Genomic DNA, 21,839 nt, shown 5'->3' with positions numbered 1-21,839 from the left:
GAAAAAAGTTATTTTTATAATTTAAAAATTAAATTTAAAAACATTACTTATTAAAAGATGCATAATGTTTAAAGCTATATATTAGCAATATATTATTAGTCTTTCAACCAGTCAATAAAGGAAAGAATGGTTTTTTTATGTCTTGTTAATTTAGTAATGCTGTACACTGGAAGAGAGGTCTAAAATGTTCTCTAAAATATGATGAGATCTACAAATAAAGGGGATTAAGAATACACTTATCTTGGGGCGCCTGGGTGGCTTAGTCAGTTAAGCGTCTCCTGACATTGGCACAGGTCATGATCTCACGGTTTGTGAGCCTGCTTGGGATTCTCTCTCCCTCTGTCTCTCTCCCACTAGCATGCCCTCTCTCTCTCACAAAATAAATAAACATTTTAAAAAATTAATACAAAAAAGCACATATGCTTATCTTGATGAGCACTGAGAAACATACAGAGTCACTGAATCATTATGTTGTACACTTGAAACAAACATAACACTGTATGTTAATTATACTTCAACTATAAAAAAGAAAAAATAGAAAAAAAGAAATGCAACAAATAGCATCCTATAAATACATTTGAAATTTTAATTATTTTTAAAATTTTATTTTAGAGAAAGAATGGGAGAGAGGGGCAGAGAAGAGTGGGGAAGAGTGGGGAAGAGTGGGGAAGAGTGGAGAAGAGTAGGGGAGACAGGGGGAGAAAATCTTAAGCAGGTTCCACACTGAGCACGGAACCTGACGTGGGGCTTGATCCCACAACCCTGGGATCATGACCTGAGCTGAAATCAACAGTTGGATGCTCAATCGTCTGAGTCGCCCAGGTACTCCAATACATTTGAAATTTTAGATAATACTCACAAATTCCCAGGAAAAAGGAAGTTACCAAAACTGTCTCAAGAAAAAAATGAAAAGTCTGAATAGTCCCAAATCCATTACATAAATCAAATCCAGTTTAAAACATTCCCACAACATTCTATTGTTGCTAACTGCTTCCTTTGTAAAGCTTACCAAACATTCAAGAAAGAAAGAATACAAAATTACTCCAACTTTTGCCTTAAAGAAGAAAAATAGGAAAATTTACAATTCATTTTATGAATCTGGTACGAAAATCTAATATCATTATAGGGAAGGAAATTTACAGGCCACTCTCCTTCCTGAACTAAATTCACATTATCTCTAGAAAAATAACATTCAAAATCCAGCTATCTTTTAAGAGGAGGCCCTATTACAACTAAATTTGAATTATATAATGTAAAAAAAACAGATGAGAGTGGAGGCTGGAAATAACCAAGAAGGACAAAATTATGGCTGAGAATTGAAACCTTGTTCTTATGTCTTCTATAATTTCCAGTAAAGAAACTACAAATTAGTTCTTATGAAGGGGCATACTTCATTTCACAAAAAAGAGACTTCATTTATCACAGATTTAAATGGCAACTAGGTGTCTGGCACCGTTCTAGGCACAGAGAACACAGAAGTAAACAACATACACACTGAAAATGACAGATAGTGCTAAATACTAAGAAGAGGTTTGAAATTAGGTGGTGATAATGAGGGACTGTGCTGGCAGGTTTAGAATAGATGCTGAAAGAGAGGCTCCCTGAGGAAGTAAAATTGAGACTAACAGTTAAAGTCGGTAGTGTGACAATAATGAACAGGAGGGTCATAGAGGGAAGACAGTGCCAAGGCCCCAAGGTTCAACCGACCCTGGTGTTTTGAAGGCAGAAAGAAGGCAAAATGCCAATTCAATGGGCAAAGAATAGTTTTTTCAATAAATGGTGCTGGGACAACTGGTTATTAATATACACAAAAATGAAACTGAACTCCCACCTCATACAATATACAAAAATTAACTCAAAATGGACCACAGAGCTAAATCTCTTATAAGAGCACACAAGAATAAATCTTTGTAACCTGGGATTAGACAATGATTTCTTACATAGGAAGAGCACAAGCAACAAAGGAAAAAATTGCTATATCAAATTTCACCAAAATATAAAACTTTTGTGTTATAAATAATACTATCAAGAAAGTGAAAGGAAATCTGCAGAATGGAAGAAAACATTTGCAAATTACATATCTGATAAGAGTCTAGCATATAGAATATAATGAGAACTCATATAACTACTTAATAAAAAGACAACTCAAAAATTGGGCAAATAAAATAAATAGCCATTTCTTTAAGGAAGACGTACAAATGACCAGTAAGCAAATGAAAAGATGTGCGGCGCCTGGGTGGCTCAGTCGGTTAAGCAGCCGACTTCGGCTCAGGTCATGATTTCGTGGTCCATGAGTTTGAGCCCCGCGTCGGGCTCTGTGCTGACAGCTCACAGCCTGGAGTCTGTTTCAGATTCTGTGTCTCCCTCTCTCTGACCCTCCCCCGTTCATGCTCTGTCTCTCCCTGTCTCAAAAATAAATAAACGTTAAAAAAAAAAAAAAAAAAAAAAGATGTTTAACATATCTAGTCATTAGGAAAATACCAATCAAAACCACAATGAAATACCACTTTATACCTACTCAGGTGACTATTAAAAAAAAAGGCAGAATTAGTAAGTACTAGCCAGGATGTAGAGAAATTGGAATCCATGTGTATGGATGACAGGACTGTAAAATGGTGCAGCTTTTTCACAAAAGAGTTTCGTAGTTCAAGAATTTTTTTTTTTTTAAGCACTGATTATTTGAGAGAGACAAAGAGAGTACATGAATGAGGGAGAGGGGCAGGAGGAGATGGGGGAGGGAGGGGGGAGAGAGAGGGAGAGAGGGAGAGAGGGAGAGAGGGAGAGAGGGAGAGAGAGAGAGAGAGAGACAGAGAGAATCTTAGGCCGGTTCCATGCTCAGCACGGAGCCCAATGTGGGGCTCAATCCCATGATTCTAGGATCATGACCTGAGCCGAAATCAAGGGTTGGATACTCAACCAACTGAGCCACCCAGGCACCCCTCCTCAAGAATTTAAATTTAATTACCATATGACTTAGTAATTCCATTCTAGGTATATGCCAAAGAGAAGTGAAAATATACATCCAAACAAAAACTTATAAACAAAAGTTCACAGCAGCACTGTTCATAATAAACAAAAAGCAGAAACAACCCAAATGTTCACCAACTGACGAATGGGTAAACAAAATGTGGTATATCTATACTGATAATATTATTTGGCTATAAAAAAATGAAATACTGATACATGCTATAAAATATATAAATCTTGAAAATGTTATGTAAGCTAAGTTAAAAAAAGCTCATCAATAAAAGACCACATATTTCATTATTCTATTTTTTTAATGTCCTGAATAGGAAAATGTACAGAGAACAAGGAGATTATTGGTTGTTTAGGGCTTGGAAGAGAGGGTAAGAATGATGATGAGTGAGGCAGGGGTGCAAGTTACTGGGTACAGGGTAGAAAAAATACTCAAAAATTAGACTGCAGTGATGGTTGCACAACCTTGTAAATATGCTAAAAAAACCCCCAGTGAACTGTATACTTTAAATGGTGAATTGTATAAGTGAATTCACATGTTGAAAGCTATTAAATAAAATAAAAAAGCTATTAAAAAAGTAATAGAAAAGGTGAGTTTCCAGTAACAGGTCAATTAATTCCATAAAAATTTACAGAGCATAAACCATGTTCACAGCAGTGTTCCAGATAATGAAGTACAAAAATGGTTCTCTTAAAACCAGTAAAGAGCTGACAAGAAAGTAAGGGATATGTGGCAAACATCCAGAAGAAAAGTAAGGTAAGCAATGCATCATCAATATTTAAAGCCACTTTTGTCTTGAGGACATTTGCCAAACAAGACAATCAGTTGTAAAATTGAGCTACTCTTTTCATAGCTTCCCAAAGCTAGAATGTTAAAAGTAAATCAGGGCCCAAAAGTGATGGGCCCACCCAACTATCTTCAAGGCTGGAAACCTGTAGCACTATACCCTCAGGTTAAAATAAACCAAACTACAGCCCAGCACCAAGTCTTCTCAATGATCTAAGGAATTATAGGCCTTAAAGCGGACTGGATTAAGGTAACCCTGGACTGGTGATAGCTTCCTTCTAAAGGCTCCTGGCAAAAGCAATGAAAACTCTATCTGGAGAAAACTATCTATCCTAGGCCTCAAAATCCCTCAATATTTTCTCAAATATAATACCCAATACTAACCAGATACACAGATAAGAAATCCTGAGAAACAGTAGAAACAAACCCACAAAGACTTCAGATACTAGAATGATCAGACACAGACTATAAAATAGAAATACTTACCCTGGTTAAAAAACTAAAGAAAAAGTTTGAAACTATGAGCAGGGAATAAGAGACTAGAAAGTGATATAGCAGACTTAAAAAAGACCTTCAACAAATGAAAAATAAAATACAATAGAATGAAAACAATAACAAATTAAAAATTAATTTAGGAGCTGATCTTTCATAGCTGAAGAAAGAAACAGTGAACCAGAAAACCATTCTGAAGAAATTATTCAGAATGTGATACAAAAAGACAAGTAGATAAAAATATAGAAAGAATAAGAGACAGAGGATATAGTGACAAGGTATAACAATGTTCCCTGGAGTTCAGAAAGAAAAGAAAGAGACATACACAATATTTGATGAGATAATGGCTGAAATTTTTACAAACTGGACAAAAGACATTAATCCACAGATTTAAGATTTCTACAGAATCCCAAGCATGATAAATAAAAAGAAATCCACAATAAGACACATGACAGTAAAACCGAAAAAGCCTGAAAACAAAGATAAAAAATCTTAAGAGCAAAAACAAAAAAACATTTAGATTATCTTCAAAGAAGTTAGACTGACATTTGTGTTGTCTAGAGAACATGGAAGATAGAAGACAAAGTAATGATTATCTCCCACAAGATAAAATCCTGTGTCTAGTGCCAACTTAGAATCTTTTATCTACTGAAATCATTCTTCAAGAATAATGATTTTCAGACAAAATACAGACCTTCACTAAAGAAAAGTTTAACAGGGAAATTTTCCACAGATAGAAGGACAGAAATACAAGCAGTAAATACAATGGTAATCTAAATTAATCTTGATCACATTAAGTAGGAAAGAAAAAACAACACAGATCTAGCATGACAAAAAAGAAAACACACAGAAACCATTGCCAATATATACTATGGGTCTCTTTATGTGCAGGCACTGTTGTAAGTGCTTCACATATTTTAATTCATTTAATCCTCACAACAACATACAAAGTAGGTGGTATAACAGCCTGATATTAAGGAAAGGAAGACTGAGGGAAAGAGGTATTAAAATCTGGCATATTTGAACAGATTGTGAAAGGCTCTGGAGAACTGGTTATATTTCATTTCTGGATTCTGCCAGTAGTTACACAAGTAATTGATTCAGAATAATTATAGTATACATTTATTTTATGCACTTTTCTATATAAGTGCTGTATTTCACAATGAAAAATGGTAAAAGAAATGAGAGGACATAATTGTGTCTAAACGGTAACGACTGAGGGAGAAAATGGAAGTGGAAAAATCAGCATGCATTATAAATGAAATACAGACATGGTAATTCATATCTACATACATGTGAATCAACTGCACATTTTTATGATTAATAAGCTTGGAACTTAAAAAGAATTACTATGTAATTCTTGATCATCATAGTAATTACAAATTACCATGTTGTACATCTGAAACTAATATGATACTATGTCAACTATACAAAAAAAAAATCAGTGACTTCAAGCATTACCTATATGATGCATTAGGAACAGTATAATTACCAGTAAAAGAAAATAAAGTGACAATTTCCTATTAAACTTGTGAGAACTATTTTTCTTATTACCATCACAACAGCTTCTGAATTAAAAACTGAGAAAGATTTCCCTTCAAAACATTTCTTTAATGCATAAAAGTTTACCTGATTTCTCAGATAAAGGGAAAAGCCTGGCCAAAAAGAGTTGAATTCGTCCACAGAAGACTGTATTCTGGGATTTTGATAATCTTCTTAGGAGATCTAACAATATATGGAAATGAAGGTTATAGGAGATCATTCTATGTTTATTACAACTATACCCAAATTTGTTAACCAGCCTGTCAAGAGCATTTCCCTAAAGCAATAGTTCTCAAAACTGGGGTACAAACTATTGTCATAAAATAAAGCACTAAAAAATTAGGAATGAAATGAGTTTAGCATGGACAAGATAAATTTTACTAATTTTTTTTTTTTTTTGGTTTTAAGTTTATACGCCAAACAAGAACAGTTTAATTTAAAGTAAATGATCAGTTTTAACAAATCAGTCTGTTATAAAAATGATGGTACTAATCTATTTTTAAAAATTTTATCACTTGTGTTTAATTCAACCACCTGTTTCTCTAACCACATTTATGTTTTAACACGATCATTTACTAATTAATTACTTACCATTGCACATACGTAGTAGATAATTTTTCCCAGCAGAATAGAATGTATTCTGAAATTAAGACAGAAATTATTACTACTGTTCATAAGTTGTTGCACACTCTTTGATGATAAGTTACAGGAAAGAAGGTATTAAAGAATACTAACATGGGAATGTAAGCTGGTGCAGCCACTCTGGAAAACAGTATGGAGGTTCCTCAAAAAAATTAAAAATAGAACTACCCTACGACTCAGCAATTGCACTACTAGGTATTTATCCAAGGGATACAGGTGCGCTGTTTCGAAGGGACACATGCACCCCTATGTTTATAGCAGCACTATCGACAATAGCCAAAGTATGCAAAGAGCCCAAATGTCCATCGATGGATGAATGGATAAAGAAGTGGTATATGTATACAATGGAATATTACTCGGCAATCAAAAAGAATGAAATCTTGCCATTTGCAACTATGTGGATGGAACTGGAGGGTATTATGCTAAGTGAAATTAGTCAGTTAGAGAAAGACAAATATCATATGACTTCACTCATATGAGGACTTTAAGAGACAAAACAGATGAACATAGGGAAGGGAAGCAAAAATAATATAAAAACAGGGAGGGGGACAAAACATAAGAGACTCATAAATATGGAGAACAAACAGAGGGTTACTGGAGGGGATGTGGGAGTGGGGATGGGCTAAATGGGTAAGGAGCACTAAGGAATCTACTCCTGAAATCATTGTTGCACTATATGCTAATTCATCTGTATGTAAATTTAAAAAATAAAATTAAAAAAAAAAAGAACACTAACGTGCACTGAGTTTACAATGCCACTTTTACTTTTTCCCCCTCAAACATTTTAAGCAAAATAGATATTTTCACATATATAACAAAACATGTTACTGAGTAACTGTTTTAAATATGAAAAGTGTGCATTTTCCAGTTAATTGTTACTACTCAAATTTTGTTAAACTTTTTCTTCCCACATGACTCTTAACTTGGCTCCCCAAGTAAGACAGTGTAATTCCCTCATAAGGACAAACTTTTCAGCAGTCACCAATATTAAAAATAAGCAAAACAAAAAAACAAAAAAACAAAAAAAAACCAAAAAAAAAAAAAACCCCAAAAACAAAAAAAACTATCCTCTGAACTCTGAATCTGTAGAAACATAATGTAATCATAAAAAGAAACTAAGGCACTTACTGATTTCCAAGTAGCAACATTTTTTTCCACAAAAGTGAATATCGTGTCACACTGATCCAAAGGAAGACAATCCAAAACATCTCCCAATAATACAAAAGGTGTAGATGCGGTACAAATACCTTCAAGTGGAGCACAAGCCAATTTAAAAATTTAAAAAACTGTACAGTAAATAGCCCATGCAAAATAATTCTGAAGAATATCTTAACAGTATACTCTCTCACCCCTAACAAATTTTTTAAAAGACAAGAAATGGAAGCAACCTAAAAGTCCCCAATATGGGACATACTTAAGTAATTTTTGGTATGTGCACTCAATAATGATGATGATAATAATTCTTGATAATACTTCTAGAGCATTTACTATATGTCAGGCACGCTAAGTAAATACTTTATGTATACTAACACATTTAATCCTTATAACCCTATGAGGTAGATAATATTACCTCCAGAATGGGAAAACTGAGACACAGAGAAGTTAAATAACTTGCCCAAGGCCATAGAGCCAGTAAGTGGTAGAGCTGGGATACGAACCCAGGCAGTCTGGCTCCACAGTCTGTTTTCTTCACCACTAAGCTATTCAAAAGAATATAATGCAGCCAATTAAAAACGATGGTTATGACGACTATAACTTGGAAAATGCTTATGATATAATGTTAAGTGAAAAAGGCAGGATTCAAAACTGTACGTATTATATGGTTACAATAATAAAAGTTTTAAAAAAGACTAGAGAAACCAAAAACATATACCAAAATGAATGGTAGTTTTTTAAAGTAGAGGAATTATGAATAGTATTTTCCCATTTCCTCATTTCCAAATGTTCCATAATGTTGTTAAATATCATTCTGATTTGAAAAGATTACCTTCAAAAAAGATAATAAAAAAAAGTTTGATACTGATGTCAACTATTATTAAACATTTAAAATAAAAGCATTGTTTGAAGGGAAAAGATGGTATAGTAAAAAGCTGTTTATTTCAAAATTCAATGTTATTTAACTACAGCAATAAATTTAAAAACTTTTTAAAGAAAAGGTCACTTGGACTAGCTAAAAATACTTTAATCTTGCTGCTCATTCTTCCTTCTCTCTTAAGGAAACACTTACTAGCACTTGTTAAGTGTTTTAAAAAAGTAGCCATTTAAGCACAGTATGCAAACAAAATATCTAGGGAGCACTGTAAGCCCAAAAGGCTGCAATTGATACAGTATGTTCAATTCAAAAGAAAGTATTATTTCCAGCTCTACTCTGCACTGGTATGATGCCATCTGCAATGTGATGTGAGGGATACTGGCCAAGAACCAGTGGGTGGCATAAGGCAGCAGATTTCAACTCAATACAAGGGAAACCTGACAAAACTAAGAGAAATCAAATTAGTAAGCTCTATCAATGGGCGTATAGGCTGGATGACCACCTGCCAGGGATGTTACGGGGGGGGGGGGGGGGGGGGGGGGCGGAGAGGCCAGAGATGGACTAAATAACTAGAAAACTGCCACAGTGCCTTACCACTTTAGATCCTGAGATACAATATGCTCTGTACGCCCAAGAGATCTGAGAGGCATATTCCCTGCCCATAGTTGCAGTGTAGTTTGACATGAGTTAACTCACGTTTAATTACAGAACTTAAGAAAATTACCTAGATTCCACTCCTGAAGGTTCTGATTCGGTAAAACTAAGTGAGGCCTTGCAATCTCATTTAAAAACAGAGATTCAGTGGTGATTCTGACGAACTGGACTATAGCATGATCCCACAGAACTTTCACAACCTGTGTCTTAGCCTTTCTACACCGCATTCTTTGCTTCACCTTAACCTTGGCCACAGATTCCCTCTTCTCAATTCCCAGACACTTTGCTATATTGATACTTCCATGGTTTTGTTTACAATGCTTTTCTCTGCCTAGTTTTCCTCCTTTCTCATGTGGCAAATTCCTGCTCCATCTTTCAAAGCACATGACAAATATACATGAACCTAAAAAACTCCTGATACCTTTGAACAGGCCACCCCATCTATACTTCTAAAGCACAGTATAAATTATAGTATTTATCATACATTATTTTTAAGTAGACTATGAGCTTTTTAAGGGTAGGCATTTTTGTACATTTTAATCAGTAAAGTATCTGATAATAAAGAGAAGCTCAAAAAGTATCTGCTGAGTTGAATGTAACAAAACATATTTATGGACAATTTGAAAACACGCCACGTAAAGAATAATAATCTCTGTCAAGAAGGACTTTTTCCCATCCAATTAAATTAAAAAAGCATCTAAGATTTTATTTTCAGTGTAACTAAGTCCATAAGTTCTTATCTTTCTCAAATAAAGTTCTAAATATAGACTTTGTATAACTTCAACTGTTAAAAATATTACTAGTCTACCAGAGTTAACACATCAAGGTAATCAATGAATTAAGGAGACACTGCTGTTTGACAGAAACTGGGGAAGGAACAGTCCATTGCAGAACTCATTTAGGTACGCTGAATGAATGAATGAATGAATGATTATCCTGTATAAAAGTTTAATGTGTGTCAAGGTGCCTGGGTGGCTCAGTCTGTTAAGTGACCGAGTCTTAATTTCGGCTCAAGTCATGAACCCACAGTTCGTGGGATTGAGTCCCACTTTAGGCGCTGGACTGACAGCATGGGGATTTTCTGCTTGGGATTTTCTCTCTCTCTCAAAATAATTAAAGAAATATAAATAAAAGTTTATGTGTGAAGTCAGAATTTATGAACTATGCTTAAGTTCACAGAATACTTGCTACTGCACTAGAAGATCACTTTTACCTTGAATAGTCTAGTTTTTGTAGGAACAGGTATCAAAATAATGTGAATAATGCTTTACAGATTAAAAGGCACTTTTCACACAAATTATCTGAATTAATGAGTATTTCAATTAAATTTGTTAAAAGACTACTGATGAACTAGTTTTTCACTGCTTCTTTCTGCAAACATCTAATGAGCTCCCACTTATGTGTTAGACACTGCGTACTTCCTTTTTCTAATTTAAAAATTTTTTTAAGTTTATTAATTTTGAGAGAGACAGAGAGAGCAAGTCAGGGAGGGGCAGAGAGAGAGAGGGAGACAGAGAATCCCAAGTAGGCTCTGCACTGTCAGTACCCGGCCTGATGTGGGGGCTTGAACTCATGATATGTGAGATCATGACCTGATCCAAAACCAAGAGGCGGATGCTTAACCGACTGAGCCACGCAGGCACCTCAACACTGTGTACTTCCTAAATGGCTTTTTTAGTCTTGAAACCATCCCCCAACATCACTGCCCCATTTTAACAGTCCCCTACTTTTCCTGCCAACAGTCTCTCCCAATCCAACTCTTCTACCATAGCTCCTTGTTAGCTTAGTATACAAAACCCTTAACAAAGAACCCTAAGCTACCTCTGCTGCTTCTTTCCTCACCATTGTCATCATCCTCTCACCCCTCTGCTCAACACAATTCTTTAGCCAGGCTGAACTTGGCCTTTACGTAGCTGTGTATTCCTTTCCCTTTCTGCCTGACAAATCCATCATCCCTCACATCCCAGCTCCTGTTACAGCTTCCCTTCTAAGACCTTCCTTATTCCTTTAGAGTTTAGAGAATCACTCCAACCACACTTCATTCCTACTTCACAGTAATTAGACCATAGTAAGAAATTTACACATTTGTTTCCTCCATTAGCCACTAGGCTCCTTATGGGCAGGGATAGGTTTTCTGTACCATTGAATCTTCTAGTCCTGGCTCAGTACCAGGCACATAGTAGATGCTCAATAAATATTTACTGAATGAACGAAACAACTGGAGAACAAAGAAAGTGCCAAAATGTGTGCTGCATACCAGAAACAAGAAGTGTGAGCTAATTTCATTGGGATAACATCTTGGCAAAGGTAGTAGGGAGAATTTGAAAAATGAACAAAATCAAATAGATGAGAGGTATGAGGAGAATAAGTTTTAAATAAAGCATGTCACGTCCATGATTACTTAAGAAAAACAAAACCGTACTTACCTTCAGTTACTCCCCCAATAGCAAGAGAAATAATAGCTAAAACGTTTTCACATGATGAGTGATTTATCTACCAACAGAGGAGAGAACAATTTAATTTAGGGGCCAGAGTCCAGGCTAGTTTGATAAGAATAAAAACATATTTTCTGACATCAAATTATCAGAAATACAAGATAAACACATTTGTTACATATAATAAAATTACTAAGATAAAAATACAAAAAAATGAAAAATAGTAATAGAATCATTAATTGTCAAAGTAGATCAAGTAAATAATAATCAAGGTGATTCACTTAAAATACAATGGTCTCAGGAAAATGGTTATATTACCATGACTATGGCAACAAGCTAATCAAGTACAGAAGCAGAGGCCATAACTCAATCAATGGCACAGGGCAAAGACAAGGCCAGGGTAATTAGTTGTACTGGTGTATCAATATGCCTGAGGGTTTTAATAGAAGGGAGGTAATGCTCAGGTTCAATAACATCATAGAAACTAGCATTTTTTGAGTGCTCATTAAGTGTTTTATACAACAGCCTTGAAAGAATATTATTTCCCCTATTACAAATGAAATTGAGCTTCAGTAAAGCAAAGTAACTTGTCCAATGCCTCACAAGGCGTATGTGACTAGGTCTGAAGAAGAGAAAAAAAAAAATGAGTTTTGATATAGAAGTGTTCAAAAGAAAGGGACACTGTATTATGGTCATTAGAAAAGGATCTAGATTCTTGAGACACAACCTTTACTTAACCAAGAATAAAATGCTGAAAGTTTTCCTTTCCTTTGGGTGCCCCACTAATGGTAAATAAATTTTCATGTTTAGGTTAAATTTCTCTACTGAAGTTGGATAGGCTCTAGTTATTTTTGTATGCTTACTGATGAAGTCATCATAGGAAAATGAGGTCATGGAATCCCAGTACTCATGCTGAACATCCTTGGACTAGACCTTTCATGTTACTGAAGGGTGTCACTGCTTCTAGAGCAAAGCGAAAGGGCCGATCTAAAATTCTAGTTCTTGCTCAGGAACACCTCATATCAACTTTTCTTCTATTCACTTGGAGAGCTCATTTGTTAAACCAAACCCTTAAATTTCACTTGTGCTGTCAAAATCCTGAACAATTACATAATCCCTATATTGTGATCAAGTCAGCTTTCACAAAGTAGCAAGTTCACTATAGAAAAAAATAATCTTAAATATCTATTCTGAGATAAAAGCAATTTCAAAAATAACATTTATTAATTTATCAGCAAAATTTTAACAAGAAAGAAAAACATACTTACAATTTCTTCTTCTAGAACACCTCTGAAAGCTTGGTCAAGGGTACATTTTTTTTCATTTTCACTATTAAAAACAAAAGACACCTGAATTTTTTTAAACAGCTCAAGGTAAGTATAGCGATCTCAGCAAGTGATATTTCATGGATATCAATGCCTTACCTGCCAGGTAATTGGCTGAAGGTATTCAACAACGGCTTTATATTTTTGTTGTTCAGGGCCTCTCTAGTAGACTTCTAGAAAAGTAAAAATAGCATGTAAGTGGAAAGATTTTTGCTTATTATTTACTGAAAAACATTACTCATCAATAGTCTGTCTAGCTGGAAATGCTTATGTGTGGGAAAAATTACCTATCAGTCATTCCATCAGTAATTCTTTATTTTTTTAAGTTTATTTTTTTTTTTTGAGAGAGAGAGAGAGAGAGCAAGCGAGCAAGTGCGAGCCCAAGCAGAGGAGGGGCAGAGAGAGAGGGAGAGAGAAACTCCCAAGCAGGCTGCATGCTGTCAGTGTACATGAGATCATGATCTGAGCAAAAATCAAGAGTTGGATGCCCAAGTGCCTGAGCCACCCAGGTGCCAATGATACACACTCTAATCACTGTGAACTTAACAAGAGATTCCCAAGTAGACTTTCTCATTCTAGGTGTTCCCACCTACCATTTCTTAAAATATCACATACATGAGAGTATTCTGTTTTGTTTTGTTTTTTTTTTTTTTAATTTCCAAATGGCTCCTTATTTATAGGCTTTCATTTTAAAATTTCACAGCCCCCTCTCAAGTCCTTGATATTATCTCCCTCAACCTATCCAACCTTATTTCCCACTACAACTTAACATATACTCTCCACTAAGGTCTAGCCATTTTTTCATTATTTTCTGTCAAGCTCATTCTAGTGTTTTCATTTATGTTGTTCTTCCCACCAGCTCATGCAAATTCTATCCATTCTTCAAGACCCATCTCAAGTCCTACCTTCTCTAGTTTGCTCAGCACAGTCCCTGACACATAGTCAACACTGAATACCTGCTAATTGTCTTAAACTAGCCATAATTTGAAAGACAAAAAAGCAGGGGGTGGGATTTGGCTCAGTTGGAACATGCAACTCTAAGTCTCAAGTTGTAAGTTTAACCCCTGCACTGGGTGTAGAGATTACTTAAAAATAAAACTTAAAAAAACAAAAAAGAAGTATCAAAGACAAAAATACTGCAAAGTCATTCACTCTGTGAAAATCCACATACACTTGGAAAAGTCATCTCTTTACCCCCAGGAGTTAGATTTACATTGGAAATGTCCATTCCTGACTCTGCCAAAAGGAGACTGTGTTATCTTGGACATATCTCCTTGTTTTCTTTGTGCTTCAATTTCCTCACCAGTTAAATAAGGGGGTTGTTGTAGACGCTTATTACTAATAGCAGCAGAGGCACCACGTGGGAACTTGTTAGAAACGCACACTTTCAGGCTCCATTCCAGACCTACTGAACCAGTCTACATTTAACAGGATCTCCAAGTGATCCCACTGCACACTGAACCTTTAGAAGTACTGGACCAGATGATCTCCAATTAAATCGTCCCCTCTGCGACTAATACGATATTGGATATTTCTAACAGTTACTCTTAGCAGAATTTCAGAGCACCTGGGATTACAGCAAAATACACAGAAAGAAAACGATTCTGAAGACATAACTAAGATATAACCTGATTAACAAATAAACCCTCATTGTATGGAAAAAAAATAACCTGCACACAAGAAAACTGACTACAAAGAATCAATTTTCTTTCACAGAATTTTTATTCTGCCGTCACTATAACTAGGTAAGCACAGTTAAATATGTCAGTAAGTTGAATCATGATTTGAAATACTGGCTCAAATCTAAAGACAAATATAGGCAAACAACTTAGGACAGGGTTCTTCATGCTGTGATGGGCAACATAAAAAGAATCCTGGGTCTGAAGTCAGAAACACCAGGGAAGTACATGACCTAACTCTGGCAGGGGGGTGGTCTCCAATCTACCAGGCTTAACAGAACTTTGCCTACTTCACAGTGCTAAGAGTTAAATAAGCTAACAAAAACGCTCTGTAAGGCGTTCCCCAAATGCTCAAAGTACTCCTCCTCATTTTGTAAGAATAAAAAGACATCTGGCAACAATTCCCAAGCTGATCTCTGTTTTCCTGCTTTGGATCTCCTCGTTAATCTCTTAGGAGAGAGATATGGTAGGTTAAAGGGTGGTAAATAAGCGGCCAGAACCACCACCACCCGCAGCTTAGGGGGCGGGGCGGGAGCCAGTTCTCTGGGCTAAAACCACTCCCGCCTTCACCCTTAAGCAATTTTGGAGACACCTGCCCAGCTAAGCGAGCACTGCACGGGAGCTCGACCGCACTGGAGGGAGTCTGCGGATAAACCCTCCACGCAGGGCACAAAGGCGTCCAGAACGCGGAGTTCAGAGACCTGCCTGCAGAAGGACGGAGGCGGACAGCTCAGGACGCACGGAAGAGGCAAGTAATGCGTCTTTCCCACCTCCCAGCCCCCGACGGGGCCGGGAGCCGACACCGCGCCTTACACACCTCCGTCCCCGCTTTACCCCAGAGCAAAATTCGAGTGTTTTCAGGAAGAGGAGGAAAAAGATAGAGCCGGGTTAGGGCCACACTCTCCCACGGTCCGCTCACCGTAAACCGCGTCCGCGCTTCGGGCAAACTGAAGAGTGGCGGCGTCGGAGACATCTTCTCGGCTGCGCGTGCCCGCCACCGCGCTGCGGCGCTCGCGGATGACGTCAAGCGGGAGTAACGAGATTGCTGCCTCCGTGTTCGGCTAGAGCGGCCTGTGAGCCTAGGGGTGGGTCGGCTGGCTGCTGGCCGCTTCCGCGGTGACTTGAATTCAGCGGGCGTTGGAAGGCTGAGTCAGCCACACCGTGTCTAGTCCGGTTTCGTAGGGAACTGTTGGGGTGACGGTATATGAGGCGCCTCGCCCTGTAAGCTCGGCGCTGCTGGTCGGGGAATAGGCCGGAACCCGCGCAATTGTGGTGGTTTTCCTGTTTTGGGGAAACCGGGTGAATGGCGGGTAGTAAGGCTCACTGGGTCGCGCGGGAAGGTAACCGCTGCCCGGGAATCCAGAGCAGGTGGGTTATCTGGGAGTGCCCCAGGCTGGGGAAGTTGTTGGCAGTGCCTGTGATCTCCGGACCGCAGTCGTTCTCCGGAGGGAGTGGTCTCAGCTACGGCCTCGCTGAGTAGTTCGTGGGCCTTTATAGTTCATGGGCTCTGTAGCTTAGGAGCAGTTCCCTTTTATGTGAAATAGAAAAAAAGGTGGGGGGGAGGGTGGCGCCTGGGTGGCCCTGTCGGTTACGCGTCCGACTTCGGCTCAGGTCATGATCTCACGGTGCGTGGGTTCGAGCCCCGCGTCGGGCTCTGTGCTGACAGCTTGGAACCTGGAGCCTGCTTCGGATTCTGTGTCTCCCTCTCTCTCTACCCCTCCCCGCTCTCACTCTGTCTCTCTCAAAAGTAAATAAAATGTTAAAAAAAAAAGCCTGTATCACAAGTCTGTCGAAAAGCTCAAATGAAACAAAGCAAATGTGGCTTGTAATGGGAATATGAGCATCATTATCAATATCTTGGTATCAGTTAACTTTGCTGCACATAGAGGTGTCTACTGAAATAGACCGAAGAAGAAAGCAAAACTCCAGGCTCGTTGGAAAATGGATGGCACTGCATCCAGGGTAGAGACCCCAGTTGCAAAACCCTTAGTCCTCCGTTCCAAACGGGAGAAACTTCCCTAACGATCTTAGACCGTTCCATGTGTACCTTGTTTCCTTCTTTGGCTTCTAACAAGAATACAGGAAGCTAACCAAAGGATAACTTTGCATAATCTTGCCCCTAAGTGGGAATTGTGAACAATGGTGGCTACCTGGAGCATTGCAGTCTTTTTTAGAATCCACAGAATCCGGGCGCCTGGGTGGCTCATTCGGTTAAGCGTCTGACTTCGGCCCAGGTCATGATCTCGCGGTCTCGGCATCAGGCTCTATGCTGACAGCTCAGAGCCTGGAGCCTGATTCGGATTCGGATTCTCCCCCACTCTGCCCCTCCCTCATTCATGCTCTGTCTCTGTCTCTCAGTAATAAATAGGCGTTAAAGAAAATTTAGAATCAACAGAATGACTCATGTTTGAGTGTATGACTTAAATTTACAAGTTGACTAAATAAACTGGTATTAGCTGATATAATAGGATTATTATTATATTACAGATAATTATTAACTATCTGGAGTACAGCTAAGACATGAGAGGTAAATTTAAAAAAAAAATTTTTTTTTTACAAGAATTCAAACATAAGAGCTAGAGTGTATTATTCACCAAAGCCCCATGACTTAGAATTCTATTTGTTTAATTGACAAACATCTATTAGGCACTTGTATACAGTGGACAGTATTTGTTGAATAAATAATAACTATTTGAACAAATGATTGAACAAAATAATATAGCTTAATTCTTTTTTGAGGAACTCTATTTGACATAAAGGAAAACTATACAATTTCTATCAGTAATTTAGGTAATAGTTGCTATAAGTGATCAAAAGAGAATCAATACCACATGTGGTCAAGGAACCTTCATGCATTCCTCTTCTATCTTTCTCTTTCAGTACACACTGAATAGGAGAGATCTTCCAAATAGAATGGTATGAGCAGAAGTGTGGAAGGGAGAAGGCACAGTGAAAGATAGCTGTTTATTTTTACTTTAACATTGGCTTCTGCACAGAAATAGGGCTGAAGAGTCCAGCTGGAACCAGATTGTATTGATGTTTGAGGCCAAAGAATGTTATGGGTTTAAAAATGGCTTTTACAGCAGGTTATTACTGGCAGTTTATTTTGGAGTGGAGGAGAGGAATGAGCCATTTTGCTGCTAATGAGTGAGGCAACACCAGATGAAAGTGTAGGAAAAAACGTAATCAGGTGACAGAGGGGAGTTATTGTTTAATGAGTACAGATTTTAGCTTGGGAAGATGACAAATTTCTGAAATGGATAGTTGTAATGATTGTGCAATAATATGAATGTACTTATGTCACTGAATTGTACACTTAAAATGATTAAAATACTAAGTTTTATGTATGTTTTACCACAATAAAAATTTAAAAAGAAAACCTGTTTTCAAAAAGGCAGCAATCTGATGCTAGATACCTTAAAGACAAACATCAAAGACATTGGTATGATCTTGAGAACTCAAGGTAAGATTATATTCATTCAATAAGGCCAAGAAGTAGAGAATGCATTTTTATTTTTTTTATTTTTTTTATTTTTTTTTTATTTTTTTTTATTTTTTAATATATGAAATTTACTGTCAAATTGGTTTCCATACAACACCCAGTGCTCATCCCAAAAGGTGCCCTCCTCAATACCCATCACCCACCCTGCCCTCCCTCCCACCCCCCATCAACCCTCAGTTTGTTCTCAGTTTTTAACAGTCTCTAATGCTTTGGCTCTCTCCCACTCTAACCTCTTTTTTTTTTTTTTTTTTTTCCTTCCCCTCCCCCATGGGTTTCTGTTATGTTTCTCAGGATCCACATAAGAGTGAAACCATATGGTATCTGTCTTTCTCTGTATGGCTTATTTCACTTAGCATCACACTCTCCAGTTCCATCCATGTTGCTACAAAAGGCCATATTTCATTTTTTCTCATTGCCACGTAGTATTCCATTGTGTATATAAACCACAATTTCTTTATCCATTCATCAGTTGATGGACATTTAGGCTCTTTCCATAATTTGGCTATTGTTGAGAGTGCCGCTATAAACATTGGGGTACAGGTGCCCCTATGCATCAGTACTCCTGTATCCCTTGGATAAATTCCTAGCAGTACTATTGCTGGGTCATAGGGTAGGTCTATTTTTCATTTTCTGAGGAACCTCCACACTGCTTTCCAGAGCGGCTGCACCAATTTGCATTCCCACCAACAGTGCAAGAGGGTTCCTGTTTCTCCACATCCTCTCCAGCATCTATAGTCTCCTGATTTCTTCATTTTGGCCACTCTGACTGGCGTGAGGTGGTATCTGAGTGTGGTTTTGATTTGTATTTCCCTGATAAGGAGCGACGTTGAACATCTTTTCATGTGCCTGTTGGCCATCCGGATGTCTTCTTTAGAGAAGTGTCTATTCATGTTTTCTGCCCATTTCTTCACTGGGTTATTTGTTTTTCGGGTGTGGAGTTTGATGAGCTCTTTATAGATTTTGGATACTAGCCCTTTGTCCGATGTGTCATTTGCAAATATCTTTTCCCATTCCGTTGGTTGCCTTTTAGTTTTGTTGGTTGTTTCCTTTGCTGTGCAGAAGCTTTTTATCTTCATAAGGTCCCAGTAATTCACTTTTGCTTTTAATTCCCTTGCCTTTGGGGATGTGCCGAGTAAGAGATTGCTACGGCTGAGGTCAGAGAGGTCTTTTCCTGCTTTCTCCTCTAAGGTTTTGATGGTTTCCTGTCTCACATTCAGGTCCTTTATCCATTTTGAGTTTATTTTTGTGAATGGTGTGAGAAAGTGGTCTAGTTTCAACCTTCTGCATGTTGCTGTCCAGTTCTCCCAGCACCATTTGTTAAAGAGACTGTCTTTTTTCCATTGGATGTTCTTTCCTGCTTTGTCAAAGATGAGTTGGCCATACGTTTGTGGGTCTAGTTCTGGGGTTTCTATTCTATTCCATTGGTCTATGTGTCTGTTTTTATGCCAATACCATGCTGTCTTGATGATGACAGCTTTGTAGTAGAGGCTAAAGTCTGGGATTGTGATGCCTCCTGCTTTGGTCTTCTTCTTCAAAATTACTTTGGCTATTTGGGGCCGTTTGTGGTTCCATATGAATTTTAGGATTGCTTGTTCTAGTTTCGAGAAGAATGCTGGTGCAATTTTGATTGGGATTGCATTGAATGTGTAGATAGCTTTGGGTAGTATTGACATTTTGACAATATTTATTCTTCCAATCCATGAGCAGGGAATGTCTTTCCATTTCTTTATATCTTCTTCAATTACCTGCATAAGCTTTCTATAGTTTTCAGCATACAGATCTTTTACATCTTTGGTTAGATTTATTCCTAGGTATTTTATGCTTCTTGGTGCAATTGTGAATGGGATCAGTTTCTTCATTTGTCTTTCTGTTGCTTCATTGTTAGTGTATAAGAATGCAACTGATTTCTGCACATTGATTTTGTATCCTGCAACTTTGCTGAATTCATGTATCAGTTCTAGCAGACTTTTGGTGGAGTCTATCGGATTTTCCATGTATAATATCATGTCATCTGCAAAAAGCGAAAGCTTGACTTCATCTTTGCCAATTTTGATGCCTTTGATTTCCTTTTGTTGTCTGATTGCTGATGCTAGAACTTCCAGCACTATATTAAACAGCAGCGGTGACAGTGGGCATCCCTGTCGTGTTCCTGATCTCAGGGAAAAAGCTCTCAGTTTTTCCCCGTTGAGGATGATGTTAGCTGTGGGCTTTTCATAAATGGCCTTTATGATCTTTAAGTATGTTCCTTCTATCCCGACTTTCTCAAGGGTTTTTATTAAGAAAGGGTGCTGGATTTTGTCAAAGGCCTTTTCTGCATCGATTGACAGGATCATATGGTTCTTCTCTTTTTTTTTGTTAATGTGATGTATCACGTTGATCGATTTGCGAATGTTGAACCAGCCCTGCATCCCAGGAATGAATCCCACTTGATCATGGTGAATAATTCTTTTTATATGCTGTTGAATTCGATTTGCTAGTATCTTATTAAGAATTTTTGCATCCATATTCATCAGGGATATTGGCCTGTAGTTCTCTTTTTTTACTGGGTCTCTGTCTGGTTTAGGAATCAAAGTAATACTGGCTTCATAGAATGAGTCTGGAAGTTTTCCTTCCCTTTCTATTTCTTGGAATAGCTTGAGAAGGATAGGTATTATCTCTGCTTTAAATGTCTGGTAGAACTCCCCTGGGAAGCCATCTGGTCCTGGACTCTTATTTGTTGGGAGATTTTTGATAACCGATTCAATTTCTTCGCTGGTTATGGGTCTGTTCAAGCTTTCTATTTCCTCCTGATTGAGTTTTGGAAGAGTGTGGGTGTTTAGAAATTTGTCCATTTCTTCCAGGTTGTCCAACTTGCTGGCATATAATTTTTCATAGTATTCCCTGATAATTGTTTGTATCTCTGAGGGATTGGTTGTAATCATTCCATTTTCATTCATGATTTTATCTATTTGGGTCATCTCCCTTTTCTTTTTGAGAAGCCTGGCTAGAGGTTTGTCAATTTTGTTTATTTTTTCAAAAAACCAACTCTTGGTTTCGTTGATCTGCTCTACAGTTTTTTTAGATTCTATATTGTTTATTTCTGCTCTGATCTTTATTATTTCTCTTCTTCTGCTGGGTTTAGGCTGCCTTTGCTGTTCTGCTTCTATTTCCTTTAGGTGTGCTGTTAGATTTTGTATTTGGGATTTTTCTTGTTTCTTGAGATAGGCCTGGATTGCAATGTATTTTCCTCTCAGGACTGCCTTCGCTGCATCCCAGAGCGTTTGGATTGTTGTATTTTCATTTTCGTTTGTTTCCATATATGTTTTAATTTCTTCTCTAATTGCCTGGTTGACCCACTCATTCGTTAGTAGGGTGTTCTTTAACCTCCATGCTTTTGGAGGTTTTCCAGACTTTTTCCTGTGGTTGATTTCAAGCTTCATAGCATTGTGGTCTGAAAGTATGCATGGTATAATTTCAATTCTTGTAAACTTATGAAGGGCTGTTTTGTGACCCAGTATATGATCTATCTTGGAGAATGTTCCATGTGCACTCGAGAAGAAAGTATATTCTGTTGCTTTGGGATGCAGAGTTCTAAATATATCTGTCAAGTCCATCTGATCCAATGTATCATTCAGGGACCTTGTTTCTTTATTGACTGTGTGTCTAGATGATCTATCCATTTCTGTAAGTGGGGTGTTAAAGTCCCCTGCAATGACCACATTCTTATCAATGAGGTTGCTTATGTTTATGAGTAATTGTTTTATATATCTGGGGGCTCGGGTATTTGGCGCATA

General features: G+C 37.6%; 1 protein-coding gene across 1 annotated transcript in view; it reads right to left on the bottom strand.

Annotated features, from left to right (window-relative positions):
• Window positions 1–15,594, bottom strand: part of THOC1 (THO complex subunit 1) — a 59,922-nt gene extending 44,328 nt beyond the window's left edge. Inside the window, exons 1-7 of the mRNA XM_078435385.2 lie at window positions 15,484–15,594; window positions 12,985–13,058; window positions 12,829–12,889; window positions 11,552–11,618; window positions 7,568–7,686; window positions 6,389–6,437; window positions 5,885–5,980 (exon numbers count right to left, since the gene is read on the bottom strand). Of these exons, the coding sequence (XP_078291511.1) occupies window positions 5,885–5,980; window positions 6,389–6,437; window positions 7,568–7,686; window positions 11,552–11,618; window positions 12,829–12,889; window positions 12,985–13,058; window positions 15,484–15,537 (520 nt within the window). The 5' untranslated portion in view covers window positions 15,538–15,594. The remainder of the gene's footprint in view (window positions 1–5,884; window positions 5,981–6,388; window positions 6,438–7,567; window positions 7,687–11,551; window positions 11,619–12,828; window positions 12,890–12,984; window positions 13,059–15,483) is intronic.
• Window positions 15,595–21,839: the final 6,245 nt, after the last annotated feature.

Source organism: Panthera onca, chromosome D3 (assembly GCF_046562875.1).
Source record: "Panthera onca isolate mPanOnc1 chromosome D3, mPanOnc1 haplotype 2, whole genome shotgun sequence".
NCBI lineage: Eukaryota > Metazoa > Chordata > Mammalia > Carnivora > Felidae > Panthera > Panthera onca.
The sequence above is the reverse complement of the archived record's forward strand: the minus strand, read 5'-3'. Positions and strand labels throughout refer to the sequence as shown.